The following is a 27,203-nucleotide window of genomic DNA, read 5'->3' as shown; positions in this document are numbered from 1 at the left end:
ACGGTGGTGGCCCCTGGTCGGAGTTCATGTCTCCAGAGTGGTGGCCCTCAAGCTGAGCCCATGTCCCCACCACGGTGCAGCCTGGTCTACTCTGATGTCCCCACCAGGATGTGCCCCAGTCTGTGACCACATTCCCACCAGCACGTCTCCTGGTCCATGCCCATGTTCCCACCATGGTGTCCCCCAATCTGTGCCCATGTCCCCGCCACTGTGCCCCCTGATCTGTGCCCATGTCCCCACCATGGTGCACCCTGGTCTGTGCTGACGACCCCACCTGCATGTCCCCCAGTCTGCGCCCACGTTCCCACCACCACGTCCTCTGGTCCATGACCTTGTCCCCACCATGGTGTCCCCCAATCTGTGCCCACGTCCCCACCATGGTGCACCCTGGGCCATGCCCATGTCCCCATCATGGTGCACACCAATCTGGGCCCACATCCCCGCTATGGTGTACCCTGGTCCATGCCCATGACCCCACCACCATGTCCCCTGGTCTGGGCACGTGTCCCCACCATGGTACCTCCAGTCTGTGCCCATGTCCCTGCCATGGTGTACCTCGGTTCAGGCCCACATCCCCACCATGGTGTCCCCCAGTCAGCGCCAACGTCCCCACCATGGCACCCTCCAACCCATGCCCACGCCCCCACCATGGTGCCCCCAGTCCGTTCCCATGTCCCCACCACTGTGCCCCTTGGTCCTGCCACCAGGCACATGGGAGGACGGTGGTGGGCATCCCTGCCCTCACTCACCCAGGGTGCCCACTTCGGTGCCGATGGCCTCCACCACGAAGTCGGCCGACTTGCCCACCATGCCCGTCTCCAGCCCCGGGCCCCAGGCGCGTACCTTCTGCGTGCCGGGCGCCGGCGCCACCTGCACCTCGAAGGGGCTGCGGCGCGGGGTCAGCGCGGGGCTTGCACGCCCTCGCGCACCCCCCTGCACACCCGCGCACGCACCCCCCCATGCACACCCATACTTGCCCGTGCACACCCCCTGCATGCCCATGCACAGCCCTTGCACGCCCATGCATGTCCCTTGCACAACCCCCACGTGCCTTTGCATGCCCCTTGCACACCCATGCACACCCCCTGCATGCCCCGTGCGTGCACCCCAACACCTGCGTGCCCTTGCACGGTCCCCCCACTTCGTGCATCCCCGCACGCCCCTTGCACACCCCTCCCGCTCCCACGCATACCCTTTGCAAGGCCATGCATGCCCCCCCGCACGCCCAGCGTGCCCCTTGCACACCCCCTGCACGCCCCTTGCACACACACACCCTGCCAGCGGCGGGCGCTGCTCACCTGCGGGGGATGGCGTAGCCGCCCCACGCGATGGACACCACGTACTTGCCGGGCACCACGGGGTAGTACTCGCACTCGTACACGCCGTCGCCCGCCTCCCGCACCTTCACCGGCTCCTCGGTGCCCTCTGCGCGGGGACGGGGGGGGGGGGGGGGGGGGGGGGGGGGGTCAGCGCCCGCCCGCACCGCCGCCCGCACCGCGCTGCCCTCCCCCAGCCCGGGCGCTGCTCAGGGCGCTGCTCCGCACACACGTGTGCATCGCCGCACGCGTGTGCATCGCCGCACGCGTGTGCACACAGCACGCGTGCAAACCCGCGCGCCCCCCACCCCGCGTGTGCCGCTCCCCGGGAGGGGGCAGCAGCGGCACGTGCACACACGCGCGCGCGCTTGCACACGCGTGTCCCCCCCCTCCGGCGCCCACCACTTACTGGGTCCCTTGACGAGCACCTTGAGGTCCCCGCTGCCGGCGCCCTTGGTGTGCACCTTGAAGTCGGCCACCTCCTTGACCCGCACGCCCTTGGGCTGCAGCCCGCGGCCCGTGGCGCGGCACGCCGCCGGGTTGCACGCTGCGGGGCAGGCGGGGTGCTCAGCGCCGCGGACGCGGACGCAGCGCCGCCCCGGCACCCGGGCGCTGCCGCGGGCGCTGCACCCCGTCCTGGGAACGGGGTGCCACGGGGACACCATAGGGCAAAGGGTGCCCCAGGGCCACCCTGGGGACAGAGGGTGCCATGGGGACACAAGGGAACCGTGGGGACACAAGGGAGACAGAATGGGGACAGAGGGAACCATGGGGGCACAAAGGAACCATGGGGACACAAGGGAACCATGGGGACGCAAGGGAACCATGGGGACACAATGGGGATGGAGGGAGCCATGGGGACACAAAAGAACCGTGGGGACACGAGGGGGACACAATGGGGACAGAGGGAACCATGGGGACGCAAAGGAACCATGGGGACACAAAGGAACCATGGGGACACAAAGGAACCATGGGGACACAAAGGGGACACAATGGGGACAGAAGGAGCCGTGGGGACACAAAGGAACCATGGGGGCACAAGGGGGACACAATGGGGATGGAGGGAGCCATGGGGACACAAAGGAACCATGGGGACACAAAGGGGACACAATGGGGACAGAGGGAGCCATGGGGACACAAAGGAACCATGGGGACACAAGGGGGACACAACAGGGACAGAAGGAGCCATGGGGAGACCCTGGTGACAGAAGGTGCCATGAGGACACAAAGGGGACACAATGGGGACAGAGGGAGCCATGGGGACACAAAGGAACCATGGGGACACAAGGGGGACACAACAGGGACAGAAGGAGCCATGGGGAGACCCTGGTGACAGAAGGTGCCATGAGGACACAAGGAAGCCACAGGGACACCCTGGGGACAGAGGGAGCCAGGGGACACCGCAGGCCCAAGGGGGCCACAACCTCACCTTCAGCCACGTTGACGGTGAAGGGGCTCTTGGGGACCTGGGCGCCGGCATAGGTGACGTAGACCATGTGTGGCCCCTCGAGGACGGGCCGGTAGGTGCAGCGGTAGATGTTGTCCCCCTTGTCCTCCAGCATCACCTCCACCGTGTCCCGCCGGCCTTGCGGGTCCACGATCACCACCCCCACGTCGCCGGGGCCGGCCCCTGCCACGGCAAGGACACGGCCTCAGTGCCACAGCGAGGACATGGCCTCAGTGCCACCAGGCCCTGCCACATATCTGCCATGACAACACCATGGCCTCAGTGCCACCTGAAGCCTCATGATGATGCCACGGTCTTGGTGCCACGTGGGCATGCCACATCCCCACCATGGCAATGCCATGGACTTGGTGACACCTGGACATGCCATGTCCCCACCACGGCAATGCCATGGGCTCCATGACACCCAGATGTGCCATGTCTCCACCATGGCAATGCCACGGGCTCAGTGCCACCTGGACGTGCCACATCTCCACCATGGCAATGCCACAGCTTTGGTGCCACCTGGACGTGCCAGGGCCCCACCATGGCCCCACCACTCCCATGGGCACTGTGGAGCCGTGGCCCCCATCCCTGTGCGCTGCAGGACGCCCCGGTCCCCGTCCCGGTGCACGGTGGAGCCGGGCCCCACCTGCGGTGTAGATGTCGAAGTAGGTGGGCTTGTTGGCCACGTTGCCGTGGGGCTCGAGGCCGGGGCCGCGGGCCGTCACCTTGTTGGCGTCGCCCAGGGCCATGCCCACGTTGACGCCGAAGGGGCTCTTGTCGATGTTCTGCCCCGCGAACAGCACCGTCACCTGCGGGCGCGAGGGCGTCAGGGGCACCGCCGGCCCCCACGGCCACGGGAACGCGCAGCAACCTCCACGTCAGCGACCCCCACCCAAAAGCCAGCGCAGACCCCCCCCCCAGGGACCCCCCAAGGGATGTCCCAGGGCAGCATCCAACAGGGACCCCAACGGGACCCACAGGGACCCCCTCATGGACCCCCCCCATTGCAATACCCAACAGGGACCCCAACGGGACCCCCAAAGGACCCCCCAGCATGGCTCCCAGAGACCCCCCCAGTGACTCCCCCAGAGTCCCCAATGGGACACCCCAGGACCCCCCATGTAATATCCAACAGGACCCCAATGGGACCCCCAGAGACCCCTCAGGGACCGCCCTAGAGTCTCTAATGGGACCCCCCCAGGACCCCCCATGCAATATGCAACAGGGACCCCAGTGGGACCCCCAAAGGATCCCCCAGCACGGCCCCTAGAGACCCCCCAGTGACCCCCCCAGAGTCCCCAATGGGACCCCAGGACCCCCCATGGCAATACCCAACAGGGACCCCAATGGGACCCCCCCCAAGTGATCCCCAGGGACCCCTCAGTGCAACCCCCCCCCCAGGGACCCTAATGAGACCCCCAAGGGACCTCCCTGCACTGCTCCCAGGGTCCCACCAAGGGCCCCCCCCCCCCAGAGCAGCCCCCCCAGGGACCCTCGGGGGACCCCTGCGGAGGGCACCCCGACCCTCGCTGGGCACCCACCTTGTGCAGCCCGGCGACCTTGGGCACGTAGGTGACGGAGTACGTCCTCTTCTTGTCGTTGTTGGGGACCACCTTGGCCTGCGCGGGAACCCCGAAAGTGGGGGCGATGCAGGGGCCGGGCAGAGCCACCCGGGACGGCTCCAGCACCCTTCGGCCATGGGCATCAGCGCCCAAGCGGGGAGCCGAGCCGGGTGCCGAGAACCGGGGTGTCCGGGCTGCCCCGTCCTACCTCCTCGGTGTGGCCCTCGGGGTCCTCGATGTAGACCAGCACCTCGCCCAGGCCCGCCTCGAGGGTCTCCACCGTGAACTGCGCCGGCTTCAGCACCGTGTTCCCGTGGGGCTCGATCCCTGCGGGCGCCCGGGGCTCAGCACACCAGCTCGGGGTGCTCGGGGCACCTGGGGCTCAGCACGCCGCCTCGGGGTGCTCGGGGTGCACGGGGCACCTGGGGCTCAGCACGCCGGCTTGGGGTGCTCGGGGTGCCCAGGGCACCTGGGGCTCAGCACGCTGGCTTGGGGCACTTGGGGTGCATGGGGCACCTGGGGCTCAGCACACCGGCTTGGGGTGCTCGGGGTGCACGGGGCGCCTGGGGCTCAGCACGCCAGCTCGGGGTGCTCGGGGTGCACGGGGCTCAGGGTGCACGGGGTGGCCAGGGCTCAGGGTGCTTGTGGCACCCAGATGGCACCAAGCCAGCACCCCGCACCTGGCACCCACCGCCCTCTGTGCCAGGGACCTGACACCAGGCACCCAGCGCCTGGCACCCAGCGCCCAGGACCCTGTGACGGGGACCCAGCAGTCGGCACCCACCACCTGGCACCCAGCATCAAAGACCCCGTGACAGGGGGCTGGTGCCTTGCACCCAGCACCAGGCACCCAGCACCTTGCACCCAGCACCAAGAACCCTGTTACGGGGATCTAGCACCTCTGCCCCAGCACCAAGCACCCTGTGACAAGGACCCAGTGCCCAGCATTAAGGACCCTTGCGACAGCGACTTGGTGCCTTGCACCCAGCACCTTGCACCCCGTGCCCAGCACCCAGCACCACGGACTTCCCGGTACCAGGGACCATGGACCCAGCACCTGCTCTACACCCCAGCGCTTGGTGCCAGCGCCCCGCACCCTGGGTGCCCAGTTCCAGCCCCACGTCCAGGTCCCCCCCGGAGGTTGGATGGGACCCCGTCACCGAGGGGACCCCGTGCCACCGCCCGTGCCCCCTCGGGGCGCCCACCTGGCCCGTAGGCGCGCGCCTTGCGGGGGTTGAGCTGCTTGGAGCGCAGCGGGGCGCCCGGCTTCAGCTTGGCCTTGGGGAACTGCGACAGGTAGGTCATGACTGAGTGCTCGTCCACGTTGGGGTCCACGATCTCCTCGGGGGCGATGACCTGGGAGCGGGGCGCAGCGGTCAGCGGGTGCCAGCCCCCCGTGACACCCCCCCCACCCACCGGGGCCCTTCTGGGCTTGGGGGCACCTCGGGGACCTCTCGGGCCCCCAGGGACCCCTCCATGCCCAGGGACACCCCAGGGTCCCCCTTTACCCTCCCACACACCCAAGGACACGCCAGGGACACCTCTGCACCCCAAGGACCCCTTCATGCCCAGGGACAACCCAGGAACCCCCTCTGCCCCCCAGGGAACCCCCCATGCCCCTCAGGGACACCTCTGTCCCCCAATGATCCTGCCATGCCCAGGGACACCCCAGGACCCCCCTCTGCCCCCCAAGGAACCCCCAGGAACCCCCTCTTCCCCCCAGGGACCCCTCCATGCCCAGGGACCCCTCAGGGACCCCCTCTGCCCCCCAGGGACCCCTCCATGCCCAGGGACCCTCCAGGGACCCCTTGGGCCCCCAGGGACCCCTCCATGTCCAGGGACACCCCAGGGAACCCTCTGCCCCCCAAGGACCCCCAGGAACCCCCTCTGCCCCCCAGGCACCCCCCGTGCCTCCCGGGCCCTCGTCCCTCTCCAGGGACCCGCCAGGGGCCTCCCTGTGCCCCCAGGGGCCCCGCTGCACCCCGGGCCCCCCCGTGCTGGCCCCCCCCGCAGGGCTCCCAGTGCTCCCAGTGCTCCCAGTACCTGGGGCACGCCGAGCCAGTCGTCGGCCTGCTGCATGGCCTCGCGGGCGTTCTGCACCGGCTGGCTCGGGTCCCAGCTCTCCCAGTCCGGGCACAGGCCTGGGGGGCCGGGGCGCCGTCAGCGGCTGCACCCCTGACCCCCCGGGGGGGGGGGGAAATGTGCCCCCCCAAACGCAAAGCCCCCCATGCATCGTGCCTGGGGGTGCAGAGCCCCCCCATACCCCAGTGCCCCCCGTGCATCACACCTGGGGGTGCAGAGCCCCCCCATACCCCAGCACCCCCCATGCATCATCCATGGGGGTTCAGAGCCCCTGCAGCCCCATGATCCCCATGCATCACACTGGGGGTGCAAAGTCCCCCCATACCCCAGCACCCCCCATGCATCGTGCAGAGCCCCCGCAGCCCCATGACCCCCATGCATCACACTGGGGGTGCAAAGTCCCCCCGTACCCCAGCACCCGCCATGCATCACACCAGGGGTGCAGAGTGCCCCCATACCCCAGTGCACCCCATGCATCACACCTGGGGGTGCAGAGCCCCCCCATACCCCAGCACCCCCCATGCATCATCCATGGGGGTGCAGAGCCCCCCCATACCCCAGCACCCCCCATGCATCATGCAGAGCCCCCTGCACCCCATGCTCCCCATGCATCGTGCCAGGGGGCACAGAGCCCCCCACAGCCCCCCGTGCCCCACGCCCAGGGACGGGTCCTCGCGGCCCCGTGCCCCCCCCTCACCGGGGGCGCAGTTGTCCACCAGGGCGCCCAGGGCCTTGCCGTCCTGCCAGTCGCGGTTGAAGTTGGTGATGGGCAGCTGGGGCACCTTGTTCTGGATCCAGCCGAGCAGGCGCTGCTTGGGCGTCTGCTGCCGCGCGTCCTCCTCGTCCTCGTCCTCCCACATGGGCATGGAGATGGAGTAGTGCAGGATGAGCGTCCAGATGAGCCCCAGGATCAGCTTCAGGTTCCCGTCCACGATGGCCTTGCTGTCTGCGGGGCGCCGGGCACCGGCCCTTAGCAGGGGGTGCTGGCCCCGTGCCCCATCCCGATGGGCACCCCCGCACTGGGGCACCCCATGGCAGGGCACCCCATGGCGCGGCGCCCCTATGCAGACCCCTGGGCACCCTGGCACCCCCTGGCACCCCTACGCAGAGCCCCGGAGCACCCCATGGTGCAGCACCCCAGTGCAAACCCCCAGGGCGCCCCACAGCACAGCACACTAGGGCACCCCTATGTGAACCTCTGGGGCACCCCAGCACCCCACGGCACCCCTATGCAGACCCCCGGGGCACCCCATGGTGCAACGCCCCTATGCAGACTCCTGGGCACCCTGGCACCCTATGACACCCCTATGCAGAGCCCCGGAGCACCCCCACAGCGCAGCACCCCTATGCAGACCCTCAGGGCACCCCACGGCACAGCACCCTGGGTCATGCAGACCTCTGGGGCACCCCATGGCACCCTGGGACACCCCTATGCAAACCCCTGGGGCCCCCCAGCACCCTGCCGGACCACACCAAGGGGACCCTGGCACCCCACGGCACAGCTCCCCGGGGTGCCCTCCCCCCCTGCCCCATAGCAGCCTGGGGGGGACCTCAGGGTGCGCAGGAGGGAGCCCAGCCCAGCACCCTGGGGGGGGGGACCCTAACCCTGACCCACAGCACCCTGGGGGGACCCTGACCCACAGCACCCTGGGACCCCCACGCCGGCCGCAGCCCCGGGGGCCCCGCGCCCCACAGAAGCCGGGGGCTGGAGGGGGGAAACTGAGGCACGGACCAGCTCGGCCAAGCCAGGGAGAGAGGGAGGCAGGGAGGGCCCAGGCGTCCCGGCCCCCTCCCCCTCGGCAGAGGGAGCCCAGGCGTCCGGGCCCCTCCTCCTCCTCCTCCTCCTCCTCCTCGCCGGCCTCCCCTCCCCCAGGCTGGAGAGCGAGCCCAGGCGTCCGGGACCCCTCCCCCCGCCCCCCCCCCCGGTGCAGGGAGGGGACCCAGGCGTCCGGGCCCCCTGGCCCGGCGAAGGGATCGTGTTTCGGGGAGGAAATGGGCTGCAGATGTGGCGGGGGGCCCCCCCCCCCCCAGGCCCCATCCCGGGGGGATTCCCCCCCCCCCCCGGCGCAGGGAGGGGCCCGGCGCCTCCCTGCCCACACGTGTAACGAGCGGCCCGGCCTCAGCGGGCGCGACCCCCCCCCCCCCACCCGCAATGCCGGCCCCCCTCATTGCTGAGGCCTGAGATCAGCGGGATGAGCTCAGCGCGGCGGGGGGCGGGGGGGCACGGCCGGGACACGGACACGGGGACACGGGGACACGGAGGGGACGTGTGCCCGCACCCAGCAGCGTGGTGGGGAGGGCGCAGGCAGGGGTGTGCACACGCGTGTGCCCGTCGCCGCGGGCATGCGGGGTCAACCGGCGGGTGCGCGAGGGTTTGGGAAACCCCCCTGGGTGTGCAGGGCCCCTGCGTGCATGAGCGCTTTGCTCGCTCGTGTGCAACGCCTGTGCGTGCACACGTGTGTGTGCGTGACCCCTGGGTGTGCACGCTGTTAGCACACGTGTGCAAGCTGGTTTGCTCACACATGCGAAGTGGGTGCGTGCATGCTCTGTGCCAGCTCGTGCTGCGTGTGCACACGCGTGTGTGTGTGCGTGTGCACAACCCCTGTGTGCTTGTGCTGTGTCAGTCCACATCCGTGTGTGAGACCCCTGTGCGTGTGCACATGCCCGGCGTCGGCGTGTGTGTGTGTGTGTGTGTGTGTGTGTGTGCAACCCCTGCGTGCTCCCAGGGAGGAAGGGCGGGTGTGCGGGTGCGGGTGCGCGTGTGCGCCGCAGCGGCCCTCCACGGGAAGGGTGTGTTTCTGCACAACAGCCAGCTCTCCAAGGGAAACGGGCTGCAAGCGTGCGAGGGGCCAGCGGGCGGGTGTGCGAGGCCCAGCCCGTGTCTGTGTGTGTGCACGCACATGCGTGTGACGTGCCCAGCAGCCCTGGGTGCATGTGCACACGAGGGGCCCGGCCGCCCTTGCATGCATGCGTGTGTGTGTGTGTGTGCGTGCAAGGGGTCCAGCTGGCCTGGAGACGTGCACAAGCGTGCAAGGGGCTCAAGCAGCCCGGGTGCACGTGCACACGGGCCCCGGCACTGCGGCGCACACGTGCGCGCCCCGGGCCGGGCGAGACGCGCGTGCAAGGGGCCAGGCGGGGGCGAGCGTGACATCAGCGTGCAGGGCCGAGCGTGACCCCTGCGCGTCCCCCAGCGTGAGCTCAGCGGCACGCGCCCCGCCGCCAAGAGCCGGAGCTCAGCGCCAGCCGCCCCGCCGGCGCGGCCTCGCACAGGGGGGCCCCCAAACACCCGACCCGGGCCTTGCACAACCCTTGCACGGGGGCCCGGACCCCCAACCTGGCCCTCGCACGGGGGCCCCGAAACACACGACCCGGCCATGCGCAGCCCTTGCACGGGGATCAGGACCCGCAACGCAGCCTGGACCTTGCATGGGGGCCCGGAAACACACGCTGGTGCCCCCAAAACAGGGTGCCCCAGCCCCCCCCCCCCAAGCAGAGCTGGGCTGGGGGCTCAGCCCTTTGCACACGTGCTGCACGGCCCTTCACACGCTTGGCCCTTCACACGCATGTCCCGACCCCTTGCACACTTGTCCCCAGCCCCGTTCACATGTGTCCCCTTGCTCGCCTGTCCCAACCCCTTGCACACTTGTCCCCAGCCTTGCTCACATGTGTCCCCTTGCTTGTCGGCCCCGACCCCTTGCACACTTGTCCCCGGCCCTGCTCACATGTGTCCCCTTGCTTGCTGGCCCCGACCCCTTGCACACTTGCCCCCAGCCCCTCGCACGCCCGGACCCGGCCGGCTCACCGATGGAGACCAGCTTGATGTGCTCCCGTTCGAGGAACTCGAGGGCCACCGAGACGTTCTCCAGCTTCATCTGGCGGAAGTTGGGGCGCGGGTGGTACTTGCGGCCCATCTTCTTCTGGCTGAGCACCTCGAGGAGGGCGATGAGGCGCAGCCCGTCGCTGAGGTCGCGCTGCAGGTCCCCGATGCGCTTGTGCACGCACTTGAGGTGCTCGTTGCACCAGCGGGTGAAGGTGTTCTGCTGGATCTTCTTCCAGGGCGCATCCTCGGCCAGGTCCTTCTCGGTGGCCGGCAGCTCCTCGGGCTCCTCGCCCGGCTGCGTCGCCACCTCGTAGCCCGCCGAGTTCATGGCGGGGCCGGGACGGGGCGAGTTCCCGGAGCGGTAACGGGGCCCGGGGTCGGGGCCCGGGGATCCGGGTCGGTTCCCGGAGTCAGTAACGGGGCCTGGGGTCGGTTCCCGGTGCCGGTTCCCAGTAGCCGAGGTCGGTTCCCGGAGTCAGTAACGGGGCCCGGGGTCGGTTCCCGGTGCTGGTTCCCAGTAGCCGAGGTCGGTTCCTGGAGTCGGTAACGGGGCTCGGTGCCCGGGGCTGGGGTCAGTAACAGGGCCCGGGATCGGTGCCGGTTCCCGGGATCGGTTCCCGGTGCCTGGAGTCAGTAACGGGACTCGGGGTCGGTGCCGGTTCCCGGTGCCCGGGGTCGGTTCCCGGTGCCTGGAGTCAGTAACGGGACTCGGGGTCGGTGCCGGTGCCGGTTCCCGGTGCTGGGGGTCGGTTCCCGAAGTCAGTAACGAGGCTCGGGGTCGGTGCCGGTGGCCGGAGGTCGCGGCCCGGGCTCGGGACGAGTTCCCGGTCGGGGGTGCCGGTGGCCGGGGGTCGGTTCCCGAGGCGGCGGCGGTGCCGGGTCGGAGCGGTGCGGGGCCGGGGCCGGGTCGGAGCCGGAGCCGGAGCCGGGTCGGAGCCGGTGGCGGTGGCGGAGCCGGTGGCGGGTCGGGTCGGCGGTGGCGGGTCGGAGCGGAGCGGCGGCGAGTGGCGGCGGGCGGCGGCGCGGCGGTTTTAAGCGCTGCCGCGGGCGCGCCCGGCCCCGCTCGCAGGAATCCGCCCGCGGCACATACAAGGCTCGGCCGGGCCGGGCCGCCCCGTGACACCAGCCGCTATTTATAACCGGGGGGCTCGCCGGGGGGAGCGCGCCGCCCGCAGCCCCGGCACCCCCCCCCCGGCACCCCCCCCGGCACACTCGACCGGGACCCCCGGGAACCCATCTCGGCACCCCCGAAAAACTCGCCTGGGAATCTCAGGACCCCCGGCACACTCGCCCGGGACCCCCAGGAAACTCATCTGGGACCCCTGGGACCCCCCTCCCGGGACCCCCAGCAAGCTCGCATGGGACCCCCAGGAACCCACCCCGGGATCCCCCAGGAAACTCTCCTGGGACCCCCCCAGACCCTCCAGGAAACTCACCTGGGACCTCACCTGGGACCCCCCCAGGACCCTCCCGGGACCCCCCAGGACCTCACTCTGGACCCCCCGGGAACCCACCCAGGAAACTCAGTCAGGAACCCCTGGAAGTCCCCCTGGGAACCCACTCAGGACCCCTCCTGGGAACCCGCCCAGGACCCCCCCAAACTGCCTTAGAAAGCCCCCCGGGACCCTCTCGGGAAACCCACTGGGACCCACCCCGGATGCCCCATGGCAAACCCACCTGGGAGCAACCCCAGGACCCCCCCCCCCGAGAAACCCACCCGAAACCCCCCCGGGGGCCCCATCCAGGACCCCCACTGGAGACCCCCCCGAGACCCCCATGTGAGACCCCCCCCCCCCAAGCATTTCCCCCCCAGGAACCCCATCCTGGACAACACAAGGGGCCCCTCAGGGACCCCCCCTGCTGGGACCCCCCCCAGCCAGACCCCCGGGACCCCCCAGCCCTGACCTGCCCCCCCAGGGCCCCGGCAGCCCCTGGGTGACGGCAGGGCACAGCAGGGGTCATCCCCGGGGTGCAGGGCCGTGCCTCAGTTTCCCTCGTGGGGGAGGTTCATGCACGGTGGGGGGGGGGGGCTGGAGGGGGTCCAGTTGGCCCCCGATACATAGAACCGGGAGCTCTGGTCTGAGGGGGGGGGCAGGGGCTCCGGCAGGGCCCGGACACCTGGGCCCCGGGCAGGCAGCGCGGGCGGGCGAGGGAGAGCGGCGCGGGCCGGACGCCTGGGTCCCTCGGCAGGGCGAGCGGCACCCGCCGTGGTGGTTGGGGGGGGGGGGGGGTATCAGGTTCCCCCCGGTTCCGGTTTCTGGTGGGGCCAGAGTCGCCCCCCCCCCCCCCCCCGCAGCGTGCCGTGACTCACGCCGGCCCCGCGGCGTCACCGCGTCACCGCCTGGCCCCCGGCCACTGGAACCTTCCAGGGCCTGCGGAGAGGGGGCCGCGGGCACGGCGCCCCGCGCCCGGACGCCTGGGCCCCCTCGGAGGGGCGCGCGGGGTGGGGGGGGCTACTCGGACACCTGGGCCCCCTTGGCGAGCCTGCAAAGGGCCTGGGGCGGGGGGGGGGGGGAGAGCGGGGTGGGGGAGGGGAACCCGGACACCTGGGTCCAGCTGGGGGGTGGGGGGTGCAGGATGGGGATGGGGGTGCCGGACACCTGGGCTCTTTTCCCACGGCTCCTGGGGGAGCCGGCCCAGCCCCGCGACTCGGTTTCCCCGGGGGGGGGCTCCCGGCGGGGGCTGCGGGGGGGGGGGGGCAGGCGCGCGGCGGGGGGCCGAACCGCCTGCGCCAGCGCCTAAAAATAACCGGCCGAGTCAGAGCCACGCACCCGGCGCCAGAAATACCCCGGGGCGGCCGCGGGGGGCTGCGGGGGGCCGCGTGCGCGCGCGCCGGAGATGGGGCTCCGCGTGCACCGGGACACACGCGCGTGTGCAGCCACGCGCGGACCTGCCCGCGCGTGTGCAAGTGCGTCTGGCCGTGCGCACACGTGTGAGCATGTGCAGGCCCGCGCAGCGGTGTGCACACGTGCGGAGGCGCGTGCACGCGTGTGTGCAGGTTGCACGCACGTGCAAGCGCCCGTATGCACACATCATGGCCGTGGGAAAATATATTTGCAGGGTGGGGGCCGTGGCGGGACGGGTGCTGCAGCGGGACGGGTGCTGCAGCGGGACGGGTGCTGCAGCGCTCAGCACCTCTTCAGACACGGGTAGAGGAAGAGGACGACGGCGGCCACGGCGAAGAGCACGAAGGGCTTCAGCCCGCCGGCGGGCGCCTGGGGTGCAGAGGGTGTCAGCGGGGCGGGCGGGGGGGGCTGCACCGGGCCCCCCCGCCCCGCTCACTGCTCACCCGTGGCCGGGGCGGCGCGGTGCCGCCGAGGCGGGCGATCTCCTGGTGGCACAGGCCCAGCTCGGCCCGCAGCGCCCGCTGCTCCTCCCGGCACTCCTGGTAGAGCCGCTGCAGCCGCGCCAGCTCCGCCTGCGCCGCCGCACACTGCCCGCGCGCGCCGTCAGCCCCGGCGTGGCACCCGTCAGCCCCGACGTGGCACCCATCCACCCCGACGTGGCACCTCTCCACCCGATGTGGCACCTTTCCACCCCAATGCGGCACCTCTCCACCCCAGCGTGGCACCCATCCACCCCAATGTGGCAACTTTCCACCCCAATGTGGCACCCCTGCACCCCAATGTGGCACCTCTCCACCCGAGGTGGCACCTTTCCACCCCAGTGCAGCACCTCTCCATCCCAACGTGGCACCCATCCACCCCAACGTGGCAACTTTCCACCCCAATGTGGCACCTCTGCCCCCTGATGTGGCACCTTTCCACCCCGACGTGGCAGCCGTCCACCCCAGTGTGGCTCCCATCCACCCCAGCATGACAACTTTCCACCCCAACGTGGCACCTCTGCAACCCAACGTGACACCTCTGCGCCCCAACGTGGCAACTTTCCACTCTAATGTGGCACCTCTGCAACTCAGCATGGCACCTATGCACCCCAACATGGCACCCATCCGCCCCAATGTGGCACCCATGCACCCTGATGTGACGCCCATCCGCCCCAACGTGGCACCCCTCTGCCCCACCACCCACTGCCCCACAGTACATGGCACCCATCAGCCCCACCACACCATGGCACCCATGACCCATGCCAGCCATCACTGCATGGCACCCATGACCCATGCCAACCACCACACCATGGCACCCATCACCCATGCCAACCATCACTCCACGGCACCCATGACCCATGCCAACCACCACACCATGGCACCCATCACCCCTGCCCCCCACCACACCGTGGCACCCCATCAGCATTGCCACCCACGATGCCATGGCACCCATCACCTCTGCCACCCGCCACACACACACGGCACGGTGGCATGAGTGGCCCGGCGGGTGGTGGCCGGGGTGGCCGTACCTTTCTCTGGGCCGCCCGCGCCGTCTCCTCGCGGCTGCGGAGCTGGGCGTACAGGGTGGCCTCGGCCGCTGCCGCGTCACCGGGTGCCGGGGCCGGCTCGTCCACGCCACCCGTCCCCGCGGGGCTCCAGAAGGACACGGTGCTGCCGGGGTGGGCGCGCGCATGGCTCGGCGAGTGGTCATGGGGACACGGGGCCTCCTCCGCCTGCTGCTGGGCGTCCGTGCGGGACCGCGAGCTGCGGGAGTCGCCGTGGGCATGGGGCGGGCGCCGGGGACACAGCCACGTGGGGACATGGGGACACGGCAATGGGGACACACCATGGGCATGGGGTCATGGGCACATGGCCACGCGGGGACACGGGGCCGCATGACGGTCACAGGGGGGGTTGGGGACACATGGGGACATGGTCATGGGGATACAACATGGACACGGGGCATCGTGGGGACACATGGGGACATGGTCATGGGGATACAACATGGACACGGGGCATCGTGGGGACACATGGGGACACGGCCACAGGGACATGCCATGGGCACAGGGTGTCATGGGGACATATGGGGCCATGCCACGAGCACGGGAGGTTGTAAGGGCACATGGGGACACAGCTGCGTGGAGACTTGGTGGCCCACGGGGGCTCGTGGCTGGGGCAGGGGGACCCACGGCGGTGGCAGGAGGCCCACGGGGGACCCAGCGGACGGGGCCATGGGGACGCAGGCGGGCCGCGGGGGCGGTGGCTCACCGGTACTTCTGCAGCTCGATGCCGTGGAGGTGGCCGAGCAGCACCTGGTTGCTGTCCTGCAGCGTGCGGTGCTCCTCGCTCAGCTCCTCGTACTGCTCCCGCAGGCGGCTCAGCTCCGCTGCCCCACCGCCACCGTCAGCGCCACCGCGTCGCCCCGCGGCCACCCCCGTGCATCGCCCACCACGCCGTGGTCACCACCCGCTATGCCATGGCCACCACCCACCGTGCTACAGCATCACCTACCACGCCACAGCATCACCCTGCCATGCCATGACCACCATCCCATGGCATCACCCCACCACGCCGTGGCCACCACCCTGTTATGCCACAGCATCACCTCACTGAGCCACAGTGACCATCCTGCCACATCACAGCATCGCCCTGCTGTGCCACAGCTACCAACCCACCATGCCATGGCATCACCCTGCCATGCCACAGCCACCACTCTGCCATGCCACGGCATCACTTCAGTGAACCAGGACATCACCCGCTATGCCATGGCCACCACCCGCCATGCCAAAGCATCACCCACCATGCCATGGTCACCACCCACTATGCCTGGCCTTTCCCCACCATACCACAGCATCAGCCACCATACCTTGGCCACCACCTGCCATGCCACAGCATCATCCACCATGTTATGGCCACCATCCACCATGCCATGGCCACCATCTGCCATGCCACAACATCACCCACCATGCCATGGTCACCACCTGCCATGCCACAACATCACCCACCATGCCATGGCCACCACCCATGGGCATGGAGCGTGGTTGCAACGTGGCACTGCATGTCCCCCATCCCCCCCGGGGCCCCAGCACCCCACGGCACCCCGGTACCTTGGAGCTCGGCCACCTCGCTGGCAGCGCCCTGCTGCTGCTCGGCCTTCATGCGGATCTCGGCGCGCAAGGTGGTGGCCTCCAGCTCGTACTCGGCGCGCATCTCCTGCCCGCGCCGCAGCTCGGCCCGCAGCTGCCCCAGCTGCTCCTGCAGCGCGGCCACCTCGGCGGCGTGCAGCGCCGCCGCCTCCTCGGCCTCGCGCCGCCGCGCCGCCAGCTCCGCCTGGGCCCCCGCCAGCGCCCGCTCCACGCGCGCCAGCTCCGCCGCCTTGCTCTCCTGCAGGCAGCTGAACTCGTCCTGCAGCGTCAGCATCTGGGCTGGGGGGCGGAGGGCAGCTGGGCGGGGGGCGCCCCGATGCACCCAGCCTGGTCCCATGGGGTGCCCAGCCCCAGGGTGCTAGTCCCTGTGGGGTGTTCATCCCTATGGGGTGTCCAGCTCCATGGGGTGCCCAGGCCCAAGGTGCTAGTCCCTGTGGGGTGCCCATCCCTATGGGGTGCCCAGCACCATGGGGTGCCCAGCTTCATGATGCCAGTCCCTATGGAGTGCCCCCAGCCCCATGGAGTAGGGTGCCCAACTTCAGGGTGCCAGTCCCTATGGGGTGCCCAGCCCCCATGGGGTGCCCAGCTCCAAGGTGCCAGTCCCTATGGGGTGCCTATTCCCATGGGGTGCCCAGCTTCATGGTACCCATCCCTATGGGATGCCCAGCCCCATGGGGTGCCCAGCCCTATGGGGTGCCCAGCCCCATGGGGTGCCCAGTCCCTATGGGATGCCCAGCCCCATGGGGTGCCCATCTCCAAGGTGTCAGTCCCCATGGGGTGCCCAGCCCCATGGGGTGCCCAGTCCCTATGGGATGCCCAGCCCCATGGGGTGCCCATCTCCAAGGTGTCAGTCCCTACGGGGTGCCCAGCCCCATGGGGTGCCCAGCCCCATGGGGTGCCCATCTCCAAGGTGTCAGTCCCCTATGGGGTGCCCAGCCCCATGGGGTGCCCAGTCCCTATGGGATGCCCAGTCCCTATGGGATGCCCAGCCCCATGGGGGGCCCAGCCCTGGGGTCCCAGCCGCTACGGGTGCCATGGGGCACCCCACACTCACTGCCCACAGAGGAGGAGGCGGTGAGGTCCATGGTGGCGCCGGTGCGGTGCCGGTGGGGCCCCGGGGGGCTCCGTGGGGCGCAGCCGGGGCAGCACCGTCACCAGGGTGACCATTGGCCAGGGGGGCCGGCGTTGCCCTGGCAACCGCCTCCTCCCTTCCGCCCGGACGCCGGGGTCCCTCCGGCCGGGGGGCTCTGGGCAAGGGTGCCCAGGCCGTATGGGGTGCCCTGACCATATGGGGTGCCCCAGACATTCAAGGGTGCCCAGGCCCTATGGGCTGCACAGGCTACATGGGGTGCCCTGGCCATAGGGTGCCCAAGCTAAACAAGTGTGCCCACGATCTATAGGGTGCCCTAGGCAAACAAGGGTGCCCAGGCCATATGGGGTGCCCTGTCCATGAGATGCCCTGGCCATTTGTGGTGCCCAGGCCATATGGGGTGCCCTGACCATATGGGGTGCCCCAGACATTCAAGTGTGCCCAGGCTATATAGGGTGCCCTGGGCAAACAAGGGTGACCAGGCCGTATGGGGTGCCCAGGCCCTATGGGCTGCACAGGCTATATGGGGTGCCCTGGCCTTAGGGTGCCCAGGATCTATAGGGTGCCCTGGGCAAACAAGGGTGCCCTGTCCATATGGGGTGCCCTGTCCATATGGGGTGCCCTGGCCATAGGGGGTGCCCTGGCCATATGGGGTGCCCTGGCCATTCATGGTGCCCAGCTATTCGTGGGCCATGAGGGCACCGGGGTGCCGTGGGGCAGGCGCCCGCCACCCCCGATCACCCCCCCCTCGCCCAGGGTGCAAACGCAGGAGGGCACCTGGGCGCGCGGGAAGGGGGTGGGGGGTCCCGGCCGCCCCCCGTGCACCCGCTTACCCTGCAGCCGCTGGACGTGGCGGGTGAAGAGCTCGGCCTGCCGGGCGCTCGCCAGGCGCTCGTCCTCCAGCAGCCCTGCGCGGGGGGCAGCGTGGGCACCGGCCCCACACCGGCTCCGGGGGTCCCGGGGGGGCCGGGGCAGGAGGGGGGGGCCAGGTCCCATCCTCACCCTGAAGCTCCAGCGAGTCGTCCTCGTGCCTCCCGGCCAGCTCCCGCGCCTCCTCCAGCTCCTCCAGCAGCTGCAGCACCTGCTCCCGCACGTCCTCCAGCTCCTCCTCATCCTCATCCTCATCCTCATCCTCCTCCTCCTCCAGGGCGCTGGTGGCTACGGGGTCTGCGGAGGGGGTCCTGCGGGTCACCGGCCTGGACGCCTGGGTGCTCTGCTCCCACCCCCGGTTCGGTCCCATACCAGCACCCACACCAGTACCAGACACCAGCACCCACAGCCAGCCCGGTACCTGACACCCAGCACCCCATATCCCATTCCCAGCAGCGGATAAGCAGGACCTGGTGCTCAGTACCTGCTACCCAGCACCCAGCACCCACTGCCCAGCTCTCAGTGCCTCCACCCCATACCCAGCACCCAACACCCAGTGCCTGACACCCCATATCTAGCACCCAACGCTGAACGCTCAGTGCACCCAGTACCCAGCACCTAATAGCCACTAACCAACACCCCGTACCCAGTGCCAACACCCGGTACTCATAGCTCAACACCCCAAACCCAGCACCCAACAGCCCATACCAGTGCCCATCACTCTGCACTCAGCACCCAACACCCAGTATTCAACGCCCAGCACCCTACACACACAGCCCAACACCCAGCACCTTGTATCCAGCACCCGACACCCCCATACCCACTGCCCAACACACAGTGCAACAACACCCAGAACCCAGTGCAATGACACCCTGCACCCAACACTCAGCACCCCACAGCCAACACCCAGTGCAGTGACACCCTGCACCCAAAACCCTGCACCCACACTCAGCACCCCACAGCCAACACCCAGTGCAGTGACACCCTGCACCCAACACCCTGCACCCAACACTCAGCACCCCACAGCCAACACCCAGTGCAGTGACACCCTGCACCCAACACCCTGCACCCAACACTCAGCACCCCACAGCCAACACCCAGTGCAGTGACACCCTGCACCCAACACCCTGCACCCAACACTCAGCACCCCACAGCCAACACCCAGTGCAGTGACACCCTGCACCCAACACCCTGCACCCAACACTCAGCACCCCACAGCCAACAGCCAGTGCAGTGACACCCTGCACCCAACACCCTGCACCCAACACTCAGCACCCCACAGCCAACACCCAGTGCAGTGACACCCTGCACCCAACACCCTGCACCCAACACTCAGCACCCCACAGCCAACAGCCAGTGCAGTGACACCCTGCACCCAGCACCCCGCACCCAGCAGCTGGTGCAGCGAGACCCTGCACTGGCTGGGGAGGGACCATGCACCGGGACAGGGCTGTGCAGTGCGGGGGGGGGGGGGGCCATGCACCGGGGGGGTCTGTGCACCGGGGGGGGTCTGTGCACCGGGGGGGTCCGTGCACCGAGGGAGGGGGGGGCCATGCACCGGGGGGGGGCCGTGCACCGGGGGGGGGCCGTGCACCGGGGGAGGGGCGGGCCGTGCACCGGCGGGGTCCGTGCACCGGGGGAGGGGGGGGCCATGCACCGGGGGGGGGCCGTGCACCGGGGGGGGGCCGTGCACCGGGGGGGGGCCATGCACCGGGGGGGGGCCGTGCACCGGGGGGGGGCCGTGCACCGGGGGAGGGGGGGGGACATGCACCGGGGGGGGGCCGTGCACCGGGGGAGGGGGGGCCGCGCACGGGATGGGGGGAGGTCGCTGCACCGGGGGGGGGGGGCGATGACCTCATAAGTGATGCGGTGACGTCACGCCGAGAGCCCCACCCCACCCCCCACTCACCTGCTCGCTCGTCACGGGGCGGGGCGGCGCGCTCCATGGCGGGGCCGAGCCGAGCCGAGCCGAGCCGAACCGGGCCGAACCGAGCCGAACCGGGCCGAACCGAACCGGGCCGCGCCGAACCGAGCCGAACCGGACCGAGCCGCGGCCCAGCGCAGCCCCGCACCGCCCGGCGGGGAGGAGCCGGGGAGCCCCGCCCTGGCCACGGCCCGGCCCCGCTGTCCCCATCCCTGCCCCCATCCCCCTCCCTGTCCCCATCCCTGCCCCATCCCTGTCCCTGTCTCTGTTCCATCCTCATTCCCAGCCCTGCCCCCATCTCAGTCCCCAACCCTGTCCCCATCCCTGTTCCATCCTCATTCCTATCCCTCCCCCATCCCTGTCCCCTCTCTGTCCCCATTCCTTTCCCCATCCCTTTCCCCATCCCCTGTTCCATCCCTGTCCCATGTCCCCCCTGGGGCACCGGCCTGCCCCTGCCCCTGCCCCTGTCCCTGTCCCTGCCCCTGTCCCGTGGTGGGCACGGCCACGGTGGCCCCACACATGCGCTCGCAGCCTGCCCGGACACACATGGGCATGTACACACTCCCCCGGCCCCGCCACACTCGCATGCACACACGGCCGTGTGCACGGGGTGCGCACACACACACACACACACACACACACCTGCACCCACCCACTGACACCCACTTACATACACATGCACACCCGTACAGCCACACACGCGCGTGTGCACACCCCCATGCACACACAGACACGTACGCACCCCTGCGCACGCGCACGTGAACAGGCACGCACACACACGTGCGCATACTGACGTTCGTGCGTGCACACGCGTTCATACAGGCACATGCGTGTGTGCAGGCGTGCACATGCACACACAGGCGTGCACATGCATTCATGCACAAATGCACGCGCACGAGCACACAGACGTGCAGGCACGCTCACACGCGTGTGCACACAGACGTGCAGGCGCGCTCCCACATGCACTTACAGACACGCACGGCCCCCCCCGGACACACGTGCTCACACCGGGACGCCCTAACGACGCACACGCGCATGCACAGACGTTTGCACGCATGCTGCCCACGGGCACCCAGAGGTGCTGGGTGGGTGCTAGGTGGGTGCTGGGGGGGGGGATCCCAGGTGCAGCCCTGCCCCACGACAGCCGCAGGCAGAGGGTGGCCCGCGGGCCTGTCCCCAGCACCCTGCCACCTGCCGTGGTGTCCCGCTGTCCCCAGGTCCCAGGCCGCCCCATCCCCTTAACTCTGCCCATGGGATCCCGGCGGCTGCAGGGTGCCCGGACCGGGATTTATGGGGCCCCCCGCAGCCCCAAGCGGCGCAAGCAGCTCAGCGGCGGCTGCCCTTAATCCTGCCCGCCGGGGCGGCCGGCCCTAAGCCGCTTGCGCTCCTCATCCTTCCTGCGTGGGGGCCTGGCACCCAGCCCCTGCCCAGGGCCGCCCCGGCACCCCAGGGCCTGCTGCCCCGGGGCAAAAGGGGACACGGGGACGGCCAAAAATAAAACATTGGGCTCGTCCGGGATTTGAACCCGGGACCTCTCGCACCCTAAGCGAGAATCATACCCCTAGACCAACGAGCCGGGTGAAAAAAGGAGCTCCGGCGCACTCTCTCCAGCGGGCTCCGAGGGGCTGCGGGGCCGGGTGGGAGCCCCTTTCCCTCTGCACCCCCCGGCCGCACACGCGTGGCTCGGAGCGAGGCCTCGGCTCTTCCCACGGGGTGCAGCGAAGCAGCGCGCCCAGCAGCGCGCCCCTCCGCAATGCACCGCAGCGAGGCAGGCGGCAATGCCCCCCCCCCCCCACCCCGCAATCGCCCCCCGCCCCCAGGAATGCACCCCCTCCCCCCGCGACGCGCATGGCAATGCATCCCATAAAGCCTCCTTCTGCAATTATCCCCCCCCTCACCGCTAAGAATGCACCCCACAATGCGCCCCCCCAGCAATGCGCTCGGCAATGTATCCAGCAATGCGCCCCGCTGCAACCAACCCCCCCAGCAATGCACCCCCCAGCAATGCACCCCCCGGCAATGCACCCCCCGGCAATGCAATCCCCACTAATGCACCTAGCAAGGCACCCAGAAATGCACCCCCCAGCATTGCCCCCCAATAATGCATACAGAAATGCACCCCCCAGCAATGCACCCCCAGAAACGCATCCAGCATTGCACCCCTGTGCAATCACCCTCAGCATTGCACCCCTCTGCAGTCACTCCCCAGCAATGCACCCCCCAGCAATGCACCCCCAGAAACGCATCCAGCATTGCACCCCTCTGCAGTCACTCCCCAGCAATGCACCCCCCAGCAATGCACCCCCAATAATGCACCCCAGCAGTGCACCCCTCTGCAATCACCCTCAGCAATGCACCCAGCAATGCCCCCCCAATAACGCACCCCAGCAGTGCACCCCTCTGCAGTCACTCCCCAGCAATGCGCCCCACCAAAATGCTCCCTCCGGCGACATGCACCCCCCCACCCAAGCGCCCCCCCCGGCCCGGCTGGGCTGCACACGTAGCCGCCCGCACCCCCCAGCACCCCCGGCCCCCCCTTCGCAGGGATCAGACTGAGAAGGGACAGGGGGCAGCCGGGTCCCCAAGGTTTGGGGCGCTCCTGGGTCCCCCAGCCAGCGCAGCGCCCCACAGCCTGGGGGTCCCGGCTGTGCCCCACGGAGCAGCTGCTCCTGGCCGGGCCTGGCCAGGGGTGACACGGGGTGACCGTGTCCACAGGGGCCAGGAGAGGGGACCCAGGGGAGGCTCGTTGGTCTAGGGGTATGATTCTCGCTTAGGGTGCGAGAGGTCCCGGGTTCAAATCCCGGACGAGCCCTGCTTTTGCCCTGGCACCCCTGGGGTGCGCGGGGACAGGGCATCGTGCCACCGGAGTGTCCCCAAGGCTGCAGGGACCCTGTGCCACCAGCGTGTTCCCCAGGCACCTGGCTATGGGGACCTTGGGCGGGACAAGGTGTGTGGGCATGGGGGCATCGTGTCACTGGGGGCTGCACATGGCTGCAGGGACCCTGTGCCACTAGGGTGTCCCCAAGGCTGGACCTGCCTGGGTGGGCATGGGGCATCGTGCCACCAGGGTGTCCCCAAGGCTGCACCTGGCTGCAGGGACCCTGGGCAGGACAAGGTGCACAGGGACAAGGTCATCGTGCTACCGGGATGTCCCCAAGGCTGCACCTGCCCGTGGGGACCCTGTGCCACCAGCATGTCCCCAAGGCTGCGCCTGGCCACGTGGACCCTGAGCAGGACAGGGTGCATGGGCATGGGGCATCGTGCCACTGGGGTGTCCCCAAGGCTGCACCTGGCCACGAGGACCCTGGGCACGACAAGGTGCACAGGGACAAGGTCATCGTGCTACCGGGATGTCCCCAAGGCTGCACCTGCCCGTGGGGACCCTGTGCCACCAGCATGTCCCCAAGGCTGCGCCTGGCCACGTGGACCCTGAGCAGGACAGGGTGCATGGGCATAGGGCATCGTGCCACTGGGGTGTCCCCAAGGCTGCACCTGGCCACGAGGACCCTGGGCGGGACAAGCCCATCCTTGGGGGCCGGCACGGGGGCACAGCCACCCCCCCCGGTGCCCTCTGGCCCCCCAATCCCCAGAGCGGGCGCAATCGGCTCGGGGCAGCTTAGGGTGGCGCTTAGGCTCTGAGCGGGGCTTAGGGGCAGGAGGAAGGGTCTTAGCGCCCCTAATCCCCACGTTTGCCCCGGGGGCCGGGGGACGAGGCCCTGACCGCCCCCCCCCCCAAGCGGCTTGGGACCCGGCTGGCTACATCGGGGGGGGGACACAGGCTGGGTGCCCTGCCACCATGTCCGGGGACGAGGACTGGTGACCAGGGCTGGTGACGTGCTGGTCCTTGGCCTTGGAGCGCTACGTGGTCGTCTGCAAGCCCTTGGGCAACTTGCGCCTCAGCTCCAAGCACGCGCTGGCGGCGGTGGCGGCCACCTGGGCCATCGGCGTCTCCGTCCCCCCCCCCCCTTCTTCGGCTGGAGCAGGTCAGCGGTGACGGCGTCCCAGGGAGCGTCCGTGGCCAGGGGTGCGGGGCAGGGTGCTGGGCAGCGTGCAATGCAGGGTGCTGGGCAGGGTGCTGTGCAGGTTGCAATGCATAGTGCCGAGCAGGGTGCAATGCAGGGTGCTGGGCAGGGTGCTGGGCAGGTTGCAATGCATAGTGCCGAGCAGGGTGTTGTGCAGGGTGCTGGGCAGGGTGCAATGCAGGATGCTGCGCAGGGTGCTGTGCAGGGTGCAATGCATAGTGCCGAGCAGGGTGTTGTGCAGGGTGCTGGGCAGGGTGCCATGCACAGTGCTGGGCAGGGTGCCGTGCAGCCCCAGAAGTGCCATGCAGGTGCAATGCAGGGTGCCGTGCAGCCCTGGAAATGCCATACAGGGTGCTGTGCAGGGTGCCGTGCAGGGTGCAATGCAGGATGCTGTGCAGGGTGCTGTGCAGGGTGCAATGCAGGGTGCCATGCAGCCCTGGCAATGCTGTACAGGGTGCCGTGCAGGGTGCCGTGCAGGGTGCAATGCAGGACGCTGCGCAGGGTGCCATGCAGTGTGCAATGCAGGGTGCCATGCAGCTCCAGCAGTGCTGCGCAGGGTGCTGTGCAGGACGCTGTGCAGGGCGCCATGCAGGGTGCCATGCAGCTCCAGCAGTGCTACGCAGGGTGCTGTGCAGGGTGCTGTGCAGGGCGCCGTGCAGGGTGCAATGCAGGGTGCCATGCAGCTCCAGCAGTGCTGTGCAGGGTGCTGCGCAGGGTGCCGTGCAGGGTGCCATGCAGGGTGCCATGCAGCTCCAGCAGTGCTGCGCAGGGTGCTGTGCAGGGTGCTGTGCAGGGCGCCATGCAGGGTGCAATGCAGGGCGCCATGCAGCTCCAGCAGTGCTGCGCAGGGTGCTGTGCAGGGTGCCGTGCAGGGTGCCATGCAGGGTGCCATGCAGCTCCAGCAGTGCTGCGCAGGGTGCTGTGCAGGGTGCTGTGCAGGGTGCCATGCAGGGTGCAATGCAGGGCGCCATGCAGCTCCAGCAGTGCTGCGCAGGGTGCTGTGCAGGGTGCTGTGCAGGGCACCACGCAGCCCCAGAAGTGCCATGCAGGCTGCCGTGCGCACGTGCCAGCGTGTCGCGGGGGTGGCGGGGGGCCAGCGCGGCCCTGACGCCCACCGGCCAGCGCAGGTGGCCGCGCCGCAGCGGGAGTCAGCCAGGACGCAGAAGGTGGGGCGGGAGGTGTCCCGCACGGTGACGGTCGCGGTGGGCTCCTTCGGCGTCTGCTACGTGCCCTACGCCGCCCTCGCCGCGTACGGGGTGAACAACCGGGACCACGGCCTCGACCTCCGCCTGGTCACCATCCCTGCCCTCTTCTCCAAGAGCTTCTGCGTCTACAACCCCACCATCTACTGCTTCAGGAACAAGCAGGTGGGACTGGCCACTGGTGCACGAGGCCGGGGACACATGGGGACATGTGGGGACTGGGGAGCAGGGATGCCCAGGGACATCCAGGGATGCCCAGGGAAGGAGACCATGGACATCTGGGGACATGCAGGGACTAGGGAGCAGGGAAACATGGGGACATGCAGGGACTGGGGACCAGGGACACATGGGGACACCCAGGGACTGGAGTCTGGGGACACATGGGGACTGGGGACCAGGATGCTTGGGGTACCCACGGACCGGGGACGTCCGGGGGCCAAGGACACCCAGGGACACCTGGGGATGCCCAGGAGTGTCCAGGGATGCTCAGGGACACCCAGGAACCAGGGACACTCAGGGACTGGAGACCAGCAACACCCAGGGACCAGGATGCTTTGGGGACCAGGGACGCCTGGGGGGGCTGGGGACCGGGCTGAGCCGCGCACTGCGGCCCTGCAGTTCCACGCCTGCATCCTGGAGATGGGAAGCCCACGACGGACGAGTCGGACATCTCCAGCTCAGCCCAGAAAACCAAGGTGTCATCTGTGTCCTCCAGCCAGGCCAGCCCCAGCTGAGGGCCCCGAGCACCCGCTGAGCCACCAGGGCCCCCGTGGGGCTGGGGGCAGTGGGGCCGTAGGGCAGCCCAAGACATAAGCGCGGGGAGGCAATAAAGCACCACGGTGGTGTCAACGTCGCTGCCCCGAGTGCGGAGGTGGGGCCATTCCATGGTGGTGCTGAGCCTCATCCATGGGGTTGGGGGGGTGCCGAGCCCCCACCCATTGGGCTTGGGTGGTGCTGAGCCCCATCCATGGGGTTGGAATGGTGCTGGACCTCCATCCATGGGGCCAGAGTGGTGCTGAGCCCCATCCATGGGGAAAGGACAGTGCTGAGCCCACATGCGTGGGGCTGGGATGGTGGTAGTAGCTGCCATCCATGGGCCTGGGGGTTGCTGAGCCCCATCCATGGTGTTGGAATGGTGCTGGGCCTCCATCCATGGGGCTGAGGTGGGGCTGGGTCCCCATCCATGGGGTGGGGATGATGCTGGGCCCTCATCCATTGCGGCTGGATGCGGCTGAGCCCCCATCCATTGGGTTGGGATGATGCTGGGCCTCCATCCATGGGGTGGGGATGGTGCTGGACCCTCATTCATTGGGCCAAGATGGTGCCGGGCCCCCATCCGTAGGGCTGAGATGGTGCCAAGCCCCCATCCATGGGGCCATGGCAGAGCCCAGCTGGAGCCGGGGACCCAGGGGAATGGGGGGCACCCCCCTGGTGGGGCATGTGGCCCCCCACCCCGTGCCCAGGTGGGGCTGGCAGGGGGGTCCCAGGGCTGAGCCGGCGGGTGCCACGCAGCCCCTTGGCCGGGACAGCAGGGCCGAGCCCTCGGGCAGCCGGGGCCGCGCTGCGTCAGACCTCCCCGGGATTTCTAAACACTTCCAAATTAAGATATTCCTCTCCGGAGCAAGCGCTCGCTGCTCCAGGCAGCCGCTCGGGGCCAAGAAAACCACTTCCCAGCTCCACGTGTGCTGCCGGCACCCGGAGCAGCCGACGGAGCCGAGAGCGGCAGCGTCTCGCCGCCGGCTCTACCGAGCCGCGTGTGCCGGGAAGCGGCACGGAAACGCAAAGCCGCTCCCCTCACCTCGACCCTGCCCGGCGTTCCGGGTGCTTTCCAGCTAAAACGAGCGTTTCGGTAATTCCCGCGCCAGCCCGGCATCGTTCGCAACCCGCGCAGC

The 27,203-nt window shown here is 69.7% G+C and overlaps 3 protein-coding genes and 2 non-coding genes across 6 annotated transcripts in view; 2 read left to right on the top strand and 3 right to left on the bottom strand.

Annotated features, from left to right (window-relative positions):
• The window catches only part of FLNC (filamin C), a 40,755-nt gene extending 29,623 nt beyond the window's left edge, over positions 1–11,132 (bottom strand). Inside the window, 11 exon segments of the mRNA XM_067317605.1 lie at positions 750–886; positions 1,299–1,425; positions 1,726–1,863; positions 2,746–2,946; positions 3,413–3,575; positions 4,308–4,385; positions 4,537–4,655; positions 5,534–5,684; positions 6,372–6,469; positions 7,108–7,356; positions 10,213–11,132. Coding sequence (XP_067173706.1) covers positions 750–886; positions 1,299–1,425; positions 1,726–1,863; positions 2,746–2,946; positions 3,413–3,575; positions 4,308–4,385; positions 4,537–4,655; positions 5,534–5,684; positions 6,372–6,469; positions 7,108–7,356; positions 10,213–10,558 — 1,807 coding nt within the window. The 5' untranslated portion in view covers positions 10,559–11,132.
• Positions 11,133–13,292: 2,160 nt separating this feature from the next.
• On the bottom strand, positions 13,293–20,219 carry CCDC136 (coiled-coil domain containing 136). 2 transcript variants are annotated; one of them, XM_067289995.1, is made up of 8 exons: positions 20,073–20,219; positions 18,296–18,460; positions 18,127–18,201; positions 16,165–16,482; positions 15,326–15,443; positions 14,587–14,821; positions 13,520–13,663; positions 13,293–13,445 (listed from the first exon to the last, which is right to left on the bottom strand). In XM_067289995.1, exons 1-8 carry the CDS (start codon positions 20,107–20,109, stop codon positions 13,359–13,361), a joined length of 1,179 nt encoding a protein of 392 aa, XP_067146096.1. In that variant the 5' UTR covers positions 20,110–20,219; the 3' UTR covers positions 13,293–13,358. The 2 variants fall into 2 exon arrangements, with proteins under 2 accessions (XP_067146096.1, XP_067146097.1); XM_067289996.1 differs by having other exon boundaries at positions 13,293–13,367.
• A 1,372-nt stretch (positions 20,220–21,591) lies between these two features.
• TRNAP-AGG (transfer RNA proline (anticodon AGG)) lies at positions 21,592–21,663 on the bottom strand. The gene has a single exon. It is a non-coding gene; the product is annotated as a tRNA-Pro (tRNA).
• Positions 21,664–22,827: 1,164 nt separating this feature from the next.
• TRNAP-AGG (transfer RNA proline (anticodon AGG)) lies at positions 22,828–22,899 on the top strand. Its single transcript has one exon. It is a non-coding gene; the product is annotated as a tRNA-Pro (tRNA).
• Positions 22,900–23,234: 335 nt separating this feature from the next.
• On the top strand, positions 23,235–26,045 carry OPN1SW (opsin 1, short wave sensitive). Its single transcript, XM_067299900.1, is given in 6 exon segments — positions 23,235–23,439; positions 23,912–24,043; positions 24,046–24,077; positions 25,237–25,476; positions 25,930–25,948; positions 25,951–26,045. Coding segments are annotated over 6 exon segments (723 nt in total).
• The last annotated feature ends 1,158 nt before the right edge of the window (positions 26,046–27,203 follow it).

Source organism: Apteryx mantelli, chromosome 1 (assembly GCF_036417845.1).
Source record: "Apteryx mantelli isolate bAptMan1 chromosome 1, bAptMan1.hap1, whole genome shotgun sequence".
Lineage (NCBI taxonomy): Eukaryota > Metazoa > Chordata > Aves > Apterygiformes > Apterygidae > Apteryx > Apteryx mantelli.
The sequence above is the reverse complement of the archived record's forward strand: the minus strand, read 5'-3'. Positions and strand labels throughout refer to the sequence as shown.

What these genes read in the sequence shown, in the direction of transcription:
- CCDC136 (XM_067289995.1), bottom strand. Translation starts at nt 20,109, where the DNA reads ATGGAGCGCGCCGCCCCGCCCCGTGACGAGCGAGCAG. An exon ending in GCCCCGTGACGAGCGAGCAG is followed by an intron (nt 18,461 to 20,072) that starts GTGAGTGGGGGG and finishes CCCCCTCCGCAG; the next exon opens with ACCCCGTAGCCACCAGCGCC. An exon ending in CGAGGTGGCCGAGCTCCAAG is followed by an intron (nt 15,444 to 16,164) that starts GTACCGGGGTGC and finishes GCGGTGGGGCAG; the next exon opens with CGGAGCTGAGCCGCCTGCGG.